General features: G+C 39.0%; 1 protein-coding gene across 9 annotated transcripts in view; it reads right to left on the bottom strand.

Annotated features, from left to right (window-relative positions):
• The window catches only part of GABRG3 (gamma-aminobutyric acid type A receptor subunit gamma3), a 524,307-nt gene that overhangs the window by 485,313 nt on the left and 22,463 nt on the right, over positions 1 to 16,531 (bottom strand). For all 9 annotated transcript variants that reach the window (XR_005290558.2, XR_005290557.2, XR_005290556.2 and 6 more), the window contains one exon: positions 10,764 to 10,831. Coding sequence is in view for 5 of the 9 variants with exons in the window: in XM_038386893.2 (XP_038242821.1) it covers positions 10,764 to 10,831 (68 nt within the window). In the remaining 4 variants the exon portion in view is untranslated. The remainder of the gene's footprint in view (positions 1 to 10,763; positions 10,832 to 16,531) is intronic.

The following is a 16,531-nucleotide window of genomic DNA, read 5'->3' as shown; positions in this document are numbered from 1 at the left end:
AAGGCTACTTTTTCAGGCTGCCATGGGGGTAGTCTCCTCTCCATCAGAGGAAGGGCAGGTCACTAAGATTTCCAGCAGGTTGTCCATCAAACAGTTCATATCAGGAGTCCTTTCTTTACATGTTAGATTTTGCTTTTTCAGAGATGTGAACATTTCACCATAAATGCTTATAGTTTGCAAGAGATTTTATTTTATTGGAGGAAGCCTCTAAATTCTGGCTCCATTATAATGCGAGGGTGGTTTATCCAAAATCATTTAGATTCATGCCAAGCCTCCTGGGGGAAATTGCCCATTCCCACAGAAATACCATGGAAATCTAATGGAAACTCCACAAAGGTCTACCCTAACCAGCTACCCTCTAGTCTCAAGTCAAATAGAAAGGGTTTGAAAGGTTATATCAAAGGAAAGGAGAAAGAGGGATCCAGCAGAGACCTAGGTTTCGTGGGGAGGCCAGTAGATCCAGGATATACTAGTATTATATGCAGCAGAACTGCTTCTGCTTTCAAACTCTAGTCAGAAGAAAGAAGCCACTCAAATAGATGGGGATAGGCAGGTCTAGCTGCTCCAGAATTGGCAGCAGCAAGAGGAAAATTGCCCTTTGAAAGCATACAATTTCCAGGTTCAGCAACTTTCATAGTCTGGGAGGCTCCTCTCCAAATCTGAGGAAGTAATAAATAACTGGAATGCTCATTTGTAATGATACACGTCTGACTTTTAGCAAAAGCATGGTGGAGTCTATGTATGTCAATGCCTTTGCAGAAATAGAAATCCCTGATATTCTGTAGATTTTTAAGCTTGCAGGGACAAAGCATTCATTATATTCCTTAATTCAATAGAATCACCCAGGAGAATTAGTTGATTTGTACCAGAGTAACACTGACTGAGCACTTGTGACTCAAGGGACACTTAACTAAAAGTTTGAAATGTGAATGAAATATAGTTCCTCCAGTTTTGATATGGAGCTATGAGAGACTAAATGAAAAGTTACCTGATTAGGTGGGTGACATTCTGTCATACAGAAAGTACAAAGGGCACCCAGATCCTCTGGGTTTGATTTCATTTGAGGTCGATAAGAAATATGAAGAGTATTGTTTTGATTTTTTTGAGTAGCTGGTAAATGGAACTGACTCCCCTAGCAACAGAACATACTATAAAAAACAGAATATTCTGTTATTCATGACTGTTTGGGACCATATTCTAATCAAGTGCTCTATCAATTGCACTGTTGTAAAGCCAGAGGGACTCTGACTCCATTAGAGTTAAATCTAAAGTAAGTTGGCATGACCAACACTAGACAATGTTGTTAATAGTTTAATAGCCAAATATTGTTAAGGAGGATTGTTACCAAACTACTAGCCTCCATTATAATGGAATGGAAGTCCACTACTGAATGGTCTTATACTCAAAAAGCTTGAATAGGAACACCTAAAATGTGCAGTGCATCCAATAATCAAGGTTCTTTTTTTTTTTTTTTTGAACATACTGGGAAAGCTTGATGCAAGATGTAAAACAATTTTGAGGAGTTTGTGGACCGCCAGGAATCAAAGTGATCTAGGCAAGGAGACTCAATTTACCCAATGGAAAAAACATTGTTCTTACACAGGCATTGCTGAAGTATGAAGAAACTAACATTTCATCCCGATTCTACCTCAGCTATTTCTGTAGTGCATGTCTGTTGAGCTTGTGCAGTCTGGGGTTTTTTAATTGTGTCATTAAAAGTTATACAAAACTAAGAAATTGAATACACATTTGACTTTTTTCCCCCAAAACAGGAGTACTTGTGGTACCTTAAAGTCCAACAAATTTATTAGAGCATAAGCTTTTGTGAGCTACAGCTCACATCATCGAATGGCTAGAATGGAACATAAAAGATTATATACACATCCACACAGAGAGAAAGTGGAAGTTGCCATACAAACTGTAAGAGGCTAATTAAAAATTGAGCTATTAGCAGGTGGAAAAAAAACGGTTTGTAGTGATAATCAAGATGGCCCATTTAGACAGTTGACAAGAAGGTGTGAGGATACCTAACAGGGGAAATAGATTCAATATGTGTAATGATCCAGCCACTCCCAGTCTCTATTCAAACCCAAGATAATGGTATCTAGGTTTGCATATTAATTCAAGCTCAGCAGTTTCTCGTTGGAGTCTGTTTTTTGAAGCTTTTCTGTTGCAAAATTGCCACCTTTAAGTCTGTTACTGAGGAACCAGAGAGGTTGAAGTGTTCTCCTACTAGTTTTTGAATGTTATGATTCCTGATGTCAGATTTGTGTCTATTTATTCTTTTGCATAGAGATTGTCTGGTTTGGCCAATGTACATGGCAGAGGGGCATTATTAGGACAGGATGGCATATATCACATTAGTAGATGTGCAGATGAACAAGCCTCTGATGGCATGGCTAATGTGAGTAGGTCCCATCATGGTGGCACTTGAGTAAATATGTGAACAGAGTTGGCATCAGGCTTTGCTGCAAGGATAGGTTCCTGGGTTAGTGTTTAGTTTTTTGTTTGGTGTGGTTGCTGCTGAGTATTTGCTTCAAGCTGGGGAGCTGTCTGTAAGTGAGGACTGGTCTGTCTCCCAAGATCTGAGAGTGAGGGATCATTTTTCAAGATAGGTTGGAAATCTGATGATGCATTGGAGAAGTTTTAATTGGGGGCTAAAGGTGACAGCTAGTGGTGTTATTTTCTTTGTTGGGCCTGTCCTGTAGTAGGCAACTTCTGGGTACTCTTCTGGCTCTGTCAATTTGTTTTTTCACTTCAGCAGGTGGGTTGTTAGTTTTAAGAATGCTTGATAGTGTTGTAGTAGCCAGGCTAGGTACTAACAAACTTCAACTGAATTTTTTAAAGTGGACACTTCTTTTCCAAGCTGCTGTTGCACCCTCAGTAGCTCTCCCTCAGCCTCTTCAACTCCTCCCCCCCATTCCTGTTTCCTGTCCTGTCAGACTCCCAACAGCCAGTGCTCCCAATTCTAATAATTACAAGCAACATCTAAATACCACAGATAGATATTTGACTTTCTGCATTTAACAAAAGATAAAGAAGGTTTGACAGATAGAAGGTGGGTTCAGTCCATGAGCTCAGGATCAAACCCTAGAACATGTGGACTAGACCATGATCCAGCAAAATGCTTTGGGATATACCAAGCATCTTCATCCCATTAAACTCAGTGGGACTACTCATTTAAAATTAAACACAGACTTACAATGTTTTGCTGGACTGAGGTCCAGAACAGAAGCTTGAAAATTTGATGAACTATCCATCAAGTTTAAGAACAAGCCCTCCAGCATTTTTCATGTTCTGAATTCATTATGTAAAATGAACCAACCACCAGTTGATCCCCCCCCCAACCCCGTTATTGTGCAGGGAGGAAATGGAGGGAAACATCTGCAGAGGAAATGATACTCCAAGCTACAGGACAATGACTGACAGTGCAGTTCTGAGGTAGAAGTTGTATCTAAAAGAAGCCGCGATAGACAGATTCCTGTAACATTCTGAACCAACCTTATGCAATTAAGATGAATTAGTGAATTAAGATTAATACCTTTGGGGTACATTGCATTAAAAACATTATGCTTGTGTCACTGCATGAACTCTCGAGGAGGAGGGGAATGCTTATGTACTTTGAAGTCATCCCCCTAGTGAGGTTTGCAGGTACTATTTCCAAGAGGATTCTCCAGAGACCAAGAGACAAAGGATTTTTGGATAAATAGCCTGGTTTTAAACTGGACCAGTACCTTCTTCCTGATCCAGCAAATGGACAGTACCTGTAATCCCTGGAAGGCCCCATTTCTTAGAGCAGTTTTGGAAAAAACTGGGCCTGCCAGAATCCATGTTAGGGTCGAGGTGAATTCCGTTAAACTTATTAACATGTTTAAGTTTCAGAGTAGCAGCTGTGTTAGTCTGTATCTGCAAAAAGAACAGGAGTACTTGTGGCACCTTAGAGACTAAAATTTATTAGAGCATAAGCTTTCATGAGCTACAGCTCACTTCATTGGATGCATAGAATGGTACATATTGTAAGGTATATAGATTTAGGTTCTTTTAATGCGTTCTCTGATTTAGACCTGTTAATCATTTCTGAAGAGAAAGCAAGCAGGTGTCCATGGGTAACCTGTTTGTGCTGGGAATAACAGTGAAGGCAGGGAACTGTGAAGTCTGTAATTACACCAGTCTGAAAGGGGAGAGACAGGTCTCCATCCAGAAAGGCAGCAGCTGGAAGCCTAAGAACAGTTGCCCTGGCTGGACCACTGAGGGGAAAATACAGGTGCAGTTGCTCTGGACTATGATAGATGATAAAGAAATTGTTATATATTTAAAAAGCCTCAGCAGAGGTTTGAGGTGGAATACAGCTGTAATTGCAATTTTATTTGAAAAGAGGTTTGCCTTAGTACATTATGTTGGGCAGATGATGTTTCCATAGTTGCAAATGCTTCAATGGTATATTTACTTTGAGTAAACAGGTGTAGAGACTAAACATGCAATTAGAAGTTCAGACTTCATTACAAGCCACAGATAGTATTTGAGAGGCAGGTGTATTTTCAGACATCTTTAAAAAATACCTAGGGTGTCTGGAGAAAAGTGAGCATGTAGGGACTTTGAAATTGCAGTTCAAAAAAAAAGTCTATCAATACATTAAAGGGCATTTGTGTGTAAAGGATTGGCTTTATTCTATAACACTGAACTGTGAACAAAGAGGAAATGAGTATACATAAACATGTGAGGAAGCAGACTAGACAGTGGACAAAAGGTGGTGATAAAAAGTCCAAAAGAACACTACACACATTTTCAAATTGTATGAGAACAAATGTGTAAGCATTTATCCAATGGATATGTGATAACTATGAATAGATGAGTATAGGTTCCTCATATTCACAAACACCCTTTTTTACATGCAGCTGCACTGAAATAAGATTTTGGATACTATGACCACAGAGGTAGAGCTACAGCCTTTTCTCATGTCGGGCTCATCCAGTCTCAGATGCTAACCAAAATTAGGCATGTCCACTCTATGTATACAGACCTGATTTGGTTTTATAGGGACTGAATTGCCTATAGGATAGTATTGTGTTTCTTTCTGCCTTACTGAGCTTCTTGACAAGGAAGATGGGGAACAACTAATACATTCAAGTATGTTTCCTGAATTATGTCTCAACTTCAACTTTCTCCATTTCTAATTCAGGCACAAGTCTAGGCCATATCTGAAGAAACTACACTGTATGGTGCCATGTTAAGCTTTAACATGTATAAAGCAGCTTATGACCCTATACTAGGGGTAGGCTATTGTGTCATGGTCCAAATTTCTTGCTCAAGCTACAGTCAAGGTCCAGACTCCAAAGACTATAAAATGATATGTAAATAAAGAGATTTCAGGGTCCATTCAGAAGCATCTGGCAGTCTGGATTTTGCCCTATGATCTGCCTATTGACTATACCTGCCCTATGCTGTTACTGAAAAGAATGGGACTTTATGCAGATGCACTGATTTCCTGAGCATCATTTTGAAAATGTAGCACTAAAATGGATCAAGTATTTTAAGGTATTAAAACAGTGATGTGGAATTTGAAAACTATACTTTGAAACATCAAAAAAAAGAAAAAAATTAAAAAACAGGAATGGTCCAACTCTTGAACGTTAATGAAAGTTAGCTTGCTTCACTAGGAGGGGGTCTTCTAAACTCATTTTTATTAAGACATAGCAATGCTCTTAAACAGTAAGAGTTGAATAAGTTCCTGTGAGACATCAATACCACATCTCACAAGTCAGAATCTCTAATGACATTTCATTGTGAAGTGGCCAGTGATAGGTTTCTGTAACTTATCTGTATAAAAAGACAGGATAAAGTTAAAGGGATATAATAATCACTTGGAAAGTTCTAATGTGATTTTACATTAAATGCCTTGTGGCAGTTCCTTAGGCAGCCAGCTGATACTTATTTTAAATGATCACAGTTCATGTTCCATTTTTTCCCCAGTATGACTTATTTATAAAGTTGACTTTTTAAAAAAAATACTGCCCTAAAGATTTTAGATGGGTGTGGAGATTCTATATTTCAAAGTGCTTTTGTGTAGCACTGTCACTTTACATAACCATTCTACTGCTGGAAAAATTCTCTTTTAAAGCCACCTGGACAAACTTCCTGCATCACTCCATTAGACTGCTTTTCCATCTATCCTCAACTCCTTTCTGTTTTGACTGTGCTCAGTAATTCCTCTGCTATTTAATATTAGCTCTGTCCAGATTGCATCTCAAGGATCCCTCTTGCTGAGGGCCCCTGGACACAGATCCCACTGCCTTCATAGAATGGGGGAAAAACACCTCTATGGCACTGACCTGGATCTGATAGGACCCTCTGTAGGGCCAATGATCTGCAAGTGGAAAGGTGGTCATGATCCCCTCACAAATGAGGGCTCCACTCACTACAGCTTGACATTGTAGTAACCCCTGAGTGGAACCTCTTCCTTTGTAGTTTTAAGAGCAGGAGACAGAGGTCCAAGACCAGGTGCCGACAGAGGCACTTGTCATTGGTCCATATTTTATATATTACACAGACATCTATAAAATAGAAGCCATGTTGACAGACCCATGGGAGAATAGCTGGGGATTAGTAGACAAACAGAAGGACTTGGCCTATAGCTGACCCACAAAAACTTGAGAGGCTACTGCTGCTCTTGGCACTAGTCTGGAGCAACCTTACAAAGAAAGGGAAGGCTACCTTCCCAACACTGCACTCTCAGACAGGGCTAATCGCTATCTGGCTCCTAACTATGCCTGTTTTCAACCAAAATGCATCAGTCTTGCTGACTATTTAAATGACTATCATGGGAGTTGCTTTTTGGCTGTCTTGCATGCAGATGCAATAAATACAGTAGGCTACTCAAACTGCAGCCCAAAATGGAAGGTTAGCTACTAACCCAGTTTCATACCATACTAGTTAGACTTAGGGTGACCAGAGGGCAAGTGTGGAAAATCGGGGGGGGGGGGGGTAATAGGTGCCTATATAAGAAAAAGCCCCCATAATTGGGACTGTCCCTATAAAATTGACACATCTGGTCACTCTAGTTAGACTTCCTGCAGAAGAAAGTCCTTGGACATTTTTAGGACTGGATAGGATTGAGAGAGTGTCTCTCTAATGGAACTTGAGTAACCTGCTACCCAGGAGTTTGGGGGCATCCATCAGACCACTAATTACATAGTTAACCCCTACCCATTCCAAGCCTACCTAGATGGTTTATAACTCACAAAGGGGTAATATACAAATGGATCTTGCTGGTTGGTTTTTCATGCTTGCACTGAGAAAGTAGTGACAAAAATGCAGGATTGCAGTTAGAAATGTTCTAAAGCTTCAACTTTATTAGTTCCTGTTATGGGCAGGAAATTTAGATAGAATGCTTTTGTTTAGTTCCCAAACTCTAATCCATGCTCTCTGGGCAGAGGAGGACCAGCCTCATTTTAATGGTAGAGCCAGAGGGATGATCACCCCTCATGAAGATTTAATAAAGGAGCACAGCCTGGAGCTGTCTTACCTTTTCACCATGGCCCCTTCCATTGTGGGTATCCTCAGATACTTTAATGGAGATCCTGGGGCCAGCTGGGGAAGCATTGATAGTGCAGTGAATGAAGGGTTGGGCTGCTGGGGGCACAAAGCCTCCATGCAGATTGCCCTGACCCCCTGACACATCCAGGTGTCTCTGGGTATCTTCCAGAGATAGAGGCCAAACTCTGCCCCCAGGAAAGATTCCTTAAGGGGATCCCTGGTGAGATTTCCTCCTTTTCAAATATTTAATAGGACTCCAGCCCTGAGTTCAGTAGATTCACTTTCCTATCATGGATGCAGGTATCCACGTTAGATTCATTTCATACTGTCTGTAGTTGTCATATTTTATCAGTGGTTTCCTCATTTCTCCATGAGAAGGAAAAAGGAATTAGCATTTATATTAATGTTTGATCATAACCAGGAGAAAGGTATGTACTTCTAACAACTTGATCTACAGAATTTGCTCAAATTCTCAATTGAACACTCATTGCTCAGATTGCTTTCTAATTCAAGGAAGAGGGTTTTACCCCCTAGATTTTATCTACAGGATTAAATCACAGCTGAACCTTAATATACATGAGTGGTGGTTGAGCTCTAAGAGAGCAATATACAATTTAACCTCATAGTGGTGCAGGTTAAATAAAAAGCAACTAAGATCTATGGTTGGAAGAAAAAAAAGCCAGTTAACTCCTTTCCACCATCTGTTGGAGAGCTCATGCTTGAGATTCTGAAGCAGACAGAATCTAGGATACTGGGCTAGATGGACCATTGATGTGACCCAGTATAGAATATAAAAACATAAAAATGGCTAAGTGCCTACCTATGGCTTTAGAACACTAACTTTAGGCACCCAAGTTTTATATTTTTGGCTTTCATCTCACTCACTGACCACAGTAAAATTTTCTATTGATAACTGAGAAATATCCCTTCTGAATATTTCAATACCTTTGCTTTGAGATGAAAAACTTTAGTTACCACTTTGCTCTAGATCTTCTGCCACTTTGCTTATTACTGATGATATTTTAGGAAATATTTTTCCTTCCACATTTAACAGACATGTAGCCTCATATAATAAGTATCTAAACAATAATGTTTATTCTATGAGGCCATCTTTATTTAGATGCATACTTTTTAAAAATTTAAAAGTTTTAGGATCAATCCTATACATTTCTTTACATCCTCCCTTTTTGAAATCCCTCTTCAAACCTTATCTACTTATCCCACGACTACTATTGCTCTACTGAACATAGCTTTCAGTGTTTTTACTTATTGCTCTACTGTATTTTCTGTAGATGGAATACTTACCACATGTAGCAAGGCTATGTTGTCTAACACTATAGTGCCATGAAAACAACCCATTTTACAAATAACATGCTAGCCACCCTTCAAATATTACACAGCCATGTTTGGTGATGTTTTTAAACTGACTTAATACATTTCCTCACCAGAATTTCATGAGGTATCCTGAACTCTAGTTTAAAGCATAAGTAAGCCAGGTGTGGTTATACCATAGCATAAATTGACTTAAAAGTACTGCTGGCTCACTTGAAGAGGGTTTTTTCATCCCTTTAGCTTGGACAGTTCTTATAAAATATAGTTAATCCATCTGCATCTTCAGCAGCTCAGATCAGGATTTACAAGCCAGTTCAAGGAACAATAGGAACTAGATAAGCCTTCCTAACCTAATAGGTCTGTAGTTCACTTCTCATTCTTCTTGTGCAGGGCACATGCGCACGCACACACGGTGCATACTGTAGTAATGCGAGCCAGAGGAATGCATGCAGAAGAGATCTCCTGTAGATACATACCCTCCAACTACAGTTCAGAGGAAAGATAATTACCCATTTAAGAACACAGATGCCTCTATTGTTTCACCTTCTGTGCTTCAACTGAAGAAATATAACTAAATGTTTCACACTCACAAAATGTGACACTGAGATGTTCCCAGTACTGATTTGTTCCATCTTCACTTGCCAGATCTCCCATTTGCACCGAGTGTTCCGTGTTTGGATTTTTAAAATATACATTAACAAGTCATTGAAAAAAAGGCATTGGCATTCAAACTCAGAACAATGGTTTCAAAACTCAGTCCCCTTCTCCCCCAGTAAGTTAGAACAATTACACTTATTGTTTAATGTTTATTACAGTTGCACCCCCCAGAGTGCAATCAAATGTGGGTCATTGGCTAGGTTTTGAACATACATGATGGCATTCCAATTGTCTGCCCTGAAGTAGATTAATTTGAGCAGATCAAAATATTAGCAAATCCCCTTCCCCTCCAAAACCTGCCCCCCATTTCTGAACCACATTAGGACAAAATTCATCCTGCCACACAAAGGAGAGTGTTTGGAACCCATGAATTAAAGCCGAAAGTTGTGCACACAAAAGCAATCCAAGCCTACATAACTATGTCAACATCAAGATAAAGAAACAATTTATAACATGTATTTGTCACTGCAAAAAACTGAGCCCTTTCCTGTATGTTAAACCACTTGTTAACAGTGAGCTAGAAGAGAGTTTTACTTCTATGATTAGGTCCAGCATAAACCAGTGGTGACAGATCAGTGTCTCACATGCCTTCTGACAGTTCTGTGTCCCTTGGCTCATGCACACGGTACAACTAAAGATGACCTTTTCCCCCTAAAGCTCAAGGGGAAAAGCTAAGGACACTATTCTCTCATTGATTTATAGTACAACACTGGAGATCTGATAAATTAATGTAAATGCACTGATATAGTAAATATTGATTTTGATCCAGAGTTAATCCAACACTTATAAAGCCAAATCTTACATATATATATTTCTATACAGGGACATATATTGTCAATACCTGGCTTATTTTTAAGATGAGCATAGACATTTTTCTATGTCAAAATCAATTTGATTTTAATTTGCTGTATTTCTAAATATTATTTAAGCACCACTTGCAACATTTTCCTGAAAATGTCTTGTTCCATATGTGTCTTTCTGATCATAATTTTATCATTCAATATATAACAGCATTTTATGACAGGCAGCACTCAGCATGATATTGCCAAGTTGGTTTATTTCTCCCAGGAATGAGAAAAAAATTGTCTGAAAAATAGCACTATATTTGCTGATACATTTCTCACTGCTCTCAATCAACACATCTTAACCTAGTGACATTTCTTTCCCTCTGCTCCTTCAAAACCAAGTATTGATGCCAAGACAAGCAGTCTAGATAAAATCATTGTTAACAAGACACTTACCATATTTATTGATGACACTGGGCCAATGCTGTTAACATAAATGTCAACATCAATAACTGTTGGTTTTACTGTGGAAGAAAACAAAAGGCAGCATTTAATACTACCCTGTGGAGGACACAGCTCATCATGTTAAACTTTTTCATAATTACAGATACCAGTCTTTGGTTAAAACCAAAAAACAAACAGCTCATACATTTTGAAGAGCTGGCAAGATTCCTTTCCATTATGCTTGGTGCATATGTACTCCTTGCTGTAAATTATAGCCTCGATCACTCTCTCTTTATGATCTCCGTTTATCTCAGTACCAGCATGGAAAACAGACTGTGGTTACACAGTGGCCCAGATTCAGAAACTAGGCTACAAGCCATCCAAACTGATTCAACTTACAATTTCTTCTAGTCCCCTCCTCATATAAACTATACCATCTTCCCCCATGTGCTTGGCTACCCCAAGAAACTCCTTCTAGACTTGCGTATTTTCTACACAAGAAAGTTGCACTAGTTTAACTTAAAAAAATCAATTTAAACTGATTTTGTTCAGCCAGAGCAATCCTGCCCCTTTTGTTTAGATTTGACTGATTCATAATTGACTCAAAATAAGCCTGATTTAAACCCAAATAAGATTGTCCAAATAGCCTTTTACATTGGTTTAAAAATCACATTTAGGTAGGCTGGTGCCACTCTCATGTAAACAAGGACTTTAGCCCCCAGAGTCTAAGGGAGCCTAACTGAGATGTGATTTGGTTCATTAACAGGCCACCGTAAAGCTACTACTTACCTCGCTCTACTGATGACTAAGAGCATCAGTGCTGATATAGGTTACATGGCTAGAAGCCAAACTTTAAGGAAGGGCTACTTTAAGTGGGTTGTTCCCATCCTACTTTAACTTACACCTTCTTTCTCCTCAGCATGCAAGTTACACCAATTCAGACACCAGTTGTAGGATAATTACTGTCTTAGGGATCCTACCTTAGACCACATTTCTGAATTTAGCCCATTGTAGGCATAAAATAAAAAAAGCGTAGGACTGGAAGGGACCTTGAGAAGTCATCTAGTCCAGTCCCCTGCACTCAAGGCAGGACTAAGTATTGTCTAGAATGTAGATAATATGTAGTATTATCTTGCATGTAGAATGCAAAGAATAAATGAGGCTTTAAAAGTGCTTAGCTATTTTTTTAAGTTGTGCTTATTTCAGTACTTAAACAGCCAATTCCTGTTCGGTCAATCACCATTACAATAAACTTGTAAAAAACAGAAGTTTCTATGAAAATACAAAAGTAACATTAAAATGATCAGAAATAGAAACCCAAAAGACAATAATCCCTGTCTAAAATCCATAAAGTGGTTCTATACTGTTAGAAAAGTGTGGTATGAGGCAGTTTGGGTAATTTAAGGTCATGAATTTTATCACCATAGGTCAATTCTTTAGGCAAAACTTAAATCCTGCCTAGAGCAATCAGAAGGAAATCTGAACTCGGTTGAACACAAACCAATTAATGCAACTCTAATTGTACCTAGCTGATAACAAAATAGGAGTCTAACTGATCCTAGCTGGTTTCAAATTGCAATAGGTAGAACTGTAGAGAGCTACAATTGACATAATTTAGGTAAGGATTGGAAGTAGCAGGGAAGCACAAGCAGTTTTATTTAGATATTACATGTGGGCAACAAGACCCTGACACTGCAAAGACGAATGTACACACTCAACATTACACACTGAGTAGTTCCACTGAAGTCAATGGAACCAGCCAAAGTGCATGCAAGTCTCTGTAGGATTGGGGACTAAATGATCATGCATTGTTTTGAATCCACTTTTTAGTTAAACTGTATTTATATAAATATGCTATAATTTACTGAATAAATTGAGTCAAATAATCTGCTCGTATAAAAGGCCCATTTAAACCAGTGGAGAATGTGGCCTTCTATGTTTCATGAATGCTCCAGAGGGTTTATGAACAGAAGAGAATTAAGAAAACTGCTGATGTCATATCAGTGACAGTCAGGGTCCAGACTCAGATTTCCCCATAAAACCCCCTAATTCCAAATTAGGAGGAGCCTGCTAAATTACATCTCCTAGTTTAGGAAAAGATAAGATGCTCCCTGGAAGATTGTTTTGCTTGGTAGTGGTAGAAGATAAAAGTGCCACATGTTTCTATAAATGTTGAGAAATGTAATTGGTTCTTCTGTTAAAAAGCATAGCTTCTGTAGAGCCTGGATGCCTCATGGTTAGAAATGTTCATTAAAAAACCTCACAGGTGCAGATTTTTAGATTTGTTATGGTAGGAGTTTAACTCAGGGATACCCAATGCCTTCTGAAATTGAAGGTTCTAGGATTATTGCACTGAAAAAAGTTTGTGTTAGGAAAAAGCCAGCTGGGTCTCAACTGTTTCAATACACAATGCATACTTAAATTCTCCCAAGGCTCATTTTCAAAACTAAACTGAGTTTAATGGAAAGGAAATAGTTACATTAGCAATTATTTCAGTAAACCTATTCCATTCTGGCTGGACCAAATGTTCACAAATGCACATCTTAATGGATTGATTTTGCCTTGTCTAGAGCTGTTGAGCTGCTGATGGAGCCTTCTTTCTTATATTAAAAAATAATCAGACTTCACAGACCTTGAGCAAGCAACCAAAATTTTCATACCACACTAAAAACAGACAGTAAGATTACAGATGGATACCCCACTTCTTTAGAACAGTTTTGTCAGAGGAATCAGACCGGAATAGTTCTAAAGAGCTTTCAAAAAAAAATCTAGGGAAATTCCCCACAGAACCACAAGTATATCATATGCAGACGTGTGATTAAAAGTGGTCAAGAGATACATCAGCATTCTCAAATGAAGTTTGACACATTGTTTATTCTAGCAGTTATTTTTTGCTAAGACAACACAAATGAGTCCAAATTACAGCAGTGTAATACTGACAAAGTACTGCCATACTATAGTATTTAGGGTTATTTAATGGCTTACCGTATATATTTTTACTTTTCTAAAATCTTGGCATTAAAGGGAATTTATAAAGCTGCTCAAAATATATGCAAAATTAAGGTTATGTCAGGAATGCACCAAATGTATATCATACAATTCCCTTCAAATATCACTGCAGAGAAATTGTGCTCTCATTCACACCAGTGTAAGAGTCATATATCCACTGGTTTCTGTGAAGTTGTACTTCAGAATTACACTGGTATAAACCCAGCAGGATTTGACACATCTATACTGTGTGGACCTGATTGCCCATTGAAGTCAATGGAAAGGCTTCCTACTCACTTCACTGGGCTCTGGATCAGTCCCTGGGTATGTCTACACTGCAGTGAAAGACCAGGGTTTGAACTCAGACTCAAGACTAACCCCACCTTCTCTTTACACACAAATCATGCTAACCCAGGGTTAGGACATAGGGTCTCAGGACCCCACAGGGGTGGAGGACCCAAGCCAGGACCCAGGATTTAAGCCATAGTCCTTTGCAGTGTAGATGTAGATGCAGATGCAGATGCATTGGACTTGTGCTCTGGAAATCTGCCTAGAAGTATTCCCCCAATCCCATGGACCAATGTTTTGTTCTCCGGACAGTAAAGTTTAGTGGACAGTCAAGTTTTCCTACACTGCAACATGAACATGAAGTCTGGGATATGGGAGGTTGGACTGGGGCCCACGTAATGGAGGGTAGATGCTGGAGCCCTAGGCTGGGACCCAGGGTTCAACAATTCCTAATCTCGGGTAACAAGTTTGTAGGTGCACAAACCCAGGGTCTGCTAACTCAAATTCCACTAACCTGGGCTTATGTTGTACTGTTGACAGATGCCCTATGTCATGATGGCTAATTAGATGGCAAATTTAAATTTCTATTTAACAGCTGGTTCTTTTCTACAAGTATCTTCACACTTCACAGGAAAACTGAGGAGTACAAGATTCCGATCACTTATTTTTCTAAGTTAGTATTTTAAAGGATGTTGCTCAAGACTCTTTTGTAGCTGCCACACAGCCATTGTGCCCATGTCAGCAATTCCATGAACATGAGACCATAGTTGGGTATTTTCTACAGAAAGCTGCAGAAAGATCAAAAAAATCTCAATATTTGAAACCTATGGAGACAAAATGTATGCTGCTGCACAGAGCTCATGAATATGTAAAAATCTCCCTCACTGGAAGTTTAACATGAATAGAACTAGGTGAAATATTTCAAAATTTTAAAAGCTTTATTTTTCATGGGAATTTTAATGTTATTAAATTTCCACCTTTTATTTTTTGCTATTAGTCAAACAGTCTAAATCTTAAATTATCCTATACTTTCTTCAGAACATTGATGCAAATATTATGGATCAGTAATTAAATCATTTTATTTTAAAATAAAATGCTATGTTTTTATTCCTAAAAGTGCATATAGTCATGTAACCAATGTATAAACATGATCCCAGTTCCAAAAAAAACAAAAAAACCCCAACACAATCTGGATTCCAAGGTGTCAAACTTCCACAGGAGTTCCGCATACAAAATGCTAGCAGGATTAGACCCACATAATTAAAAGCCCTTGGAAATTATTCTGTAATAATATGCCAAATTATCTGATCATTCAAAGAGTAACTAATTACCACATACATTGCCACTTTTAGACTGTGGTAAGGTTGCAGTTTAATTACCCTATGACTGAGTAATGATTAGAGCTGGAAGACTGACTTTTGGTTCACTGGCAATTCTCAAAACAATTCAACCTGTTTTCATTTTTTATTTTTGGCAATTCACCTACCCCATCCTCAAGGTTTGTGAATGGTGTGCAAGTCCTTTTGTGACTCTAGCCTGAAAATATTCCAACCCCCCCCCCCCAATTCAGCAGATTTGAGTCAAATCAGTGGATTGTTTCAGTCAATCCAAAACTTCAGGTTTTGGCAAATAAATTATTAATCTGAAAAATGTTGTCTGGTTCTAGTAGTACTGTATTCTCATATAGTTACATGTTTGTTCCTTTAAAATAAGTTGCTACCCCTACTAAAATGTCTTTATAAGAATGTCTAGTAAGTATAACTAATTTTTAAATGGTGTTGGGCAATGTGGGATACCTATTCACTCATACAGTTCAAGACTTCACCTCTATATTTTTGCACTAACTTATCCCATTCCAGCAAACACATCTGTGATGCTGGCAGACCTGGTGCCAGCTCATGCCAAGGTCTCTAGGCCTCACTGGACAAATGCAAAGCTGGAAACCAGTTTTGGAAACCAGTTTGGCTTGCCTGAGCGTTAGTATTGTTAAAATAGGTATTAGGCTTATAAAAGTGTGTTTAGTATTTAGATTTTATGAAATGCTTCTAAATTGCTGCATGCATTAATCTTACTTACAATATCCGTGTCACATGTTCTAAGGCAGTGGTTCTCAAACTAGGGTTGTCGCTTGTTCAGGGAAAGCTCCTGGCTGGCCAGGCCAATTTGTTTACTTGCCGCGTCTGCAAGTTCGGCCGATCATGGCCGGTGGGAACCGCAGTTTGCCGCTCCATGGCAATGGAGGCTGCAGGAAGCAGGGCGGGCTGAGGGATGTGCTGGCCGCCCTTCCTGCAGCCCCCATTGGCCTGAAGCAGCAGACTGCGGCCAGTGGGAGCCGCAATTGGCCAAACTTGTGGACATGGCAGGTAAAACCGGCCCTGCCCTCCAGGGGCTTTCCCTGAACAAGCAGCGGCCCTAGTTTGAGAACCACTGTTCTAAGTGTTTGTTCTGTAACTATAAAAATATTTGATCAAACTCTAAACCCTCAGAGTCAGGCAAGAAGCATT

Source organism: Dermochelys coriacea, chromosome 1 (assembly GCF_009764565.3).
Source record: "Dermochelys coriacea isolate rDerCor1 chromosome 1, rDerCor1.pri.v4, whole genome shotgun sequence".
Lineage (NCBI taxonomy): Eukaryota > Metazoa > Chordata > Testudines > Dermochelyidae > Dermochelys > Dermochelys coriacea.
The sequence above is the reverse complement of the archived record's forward strand: the minus strand, read 5'-3'. Positions and strand labels throughout refer to the sequence as shown.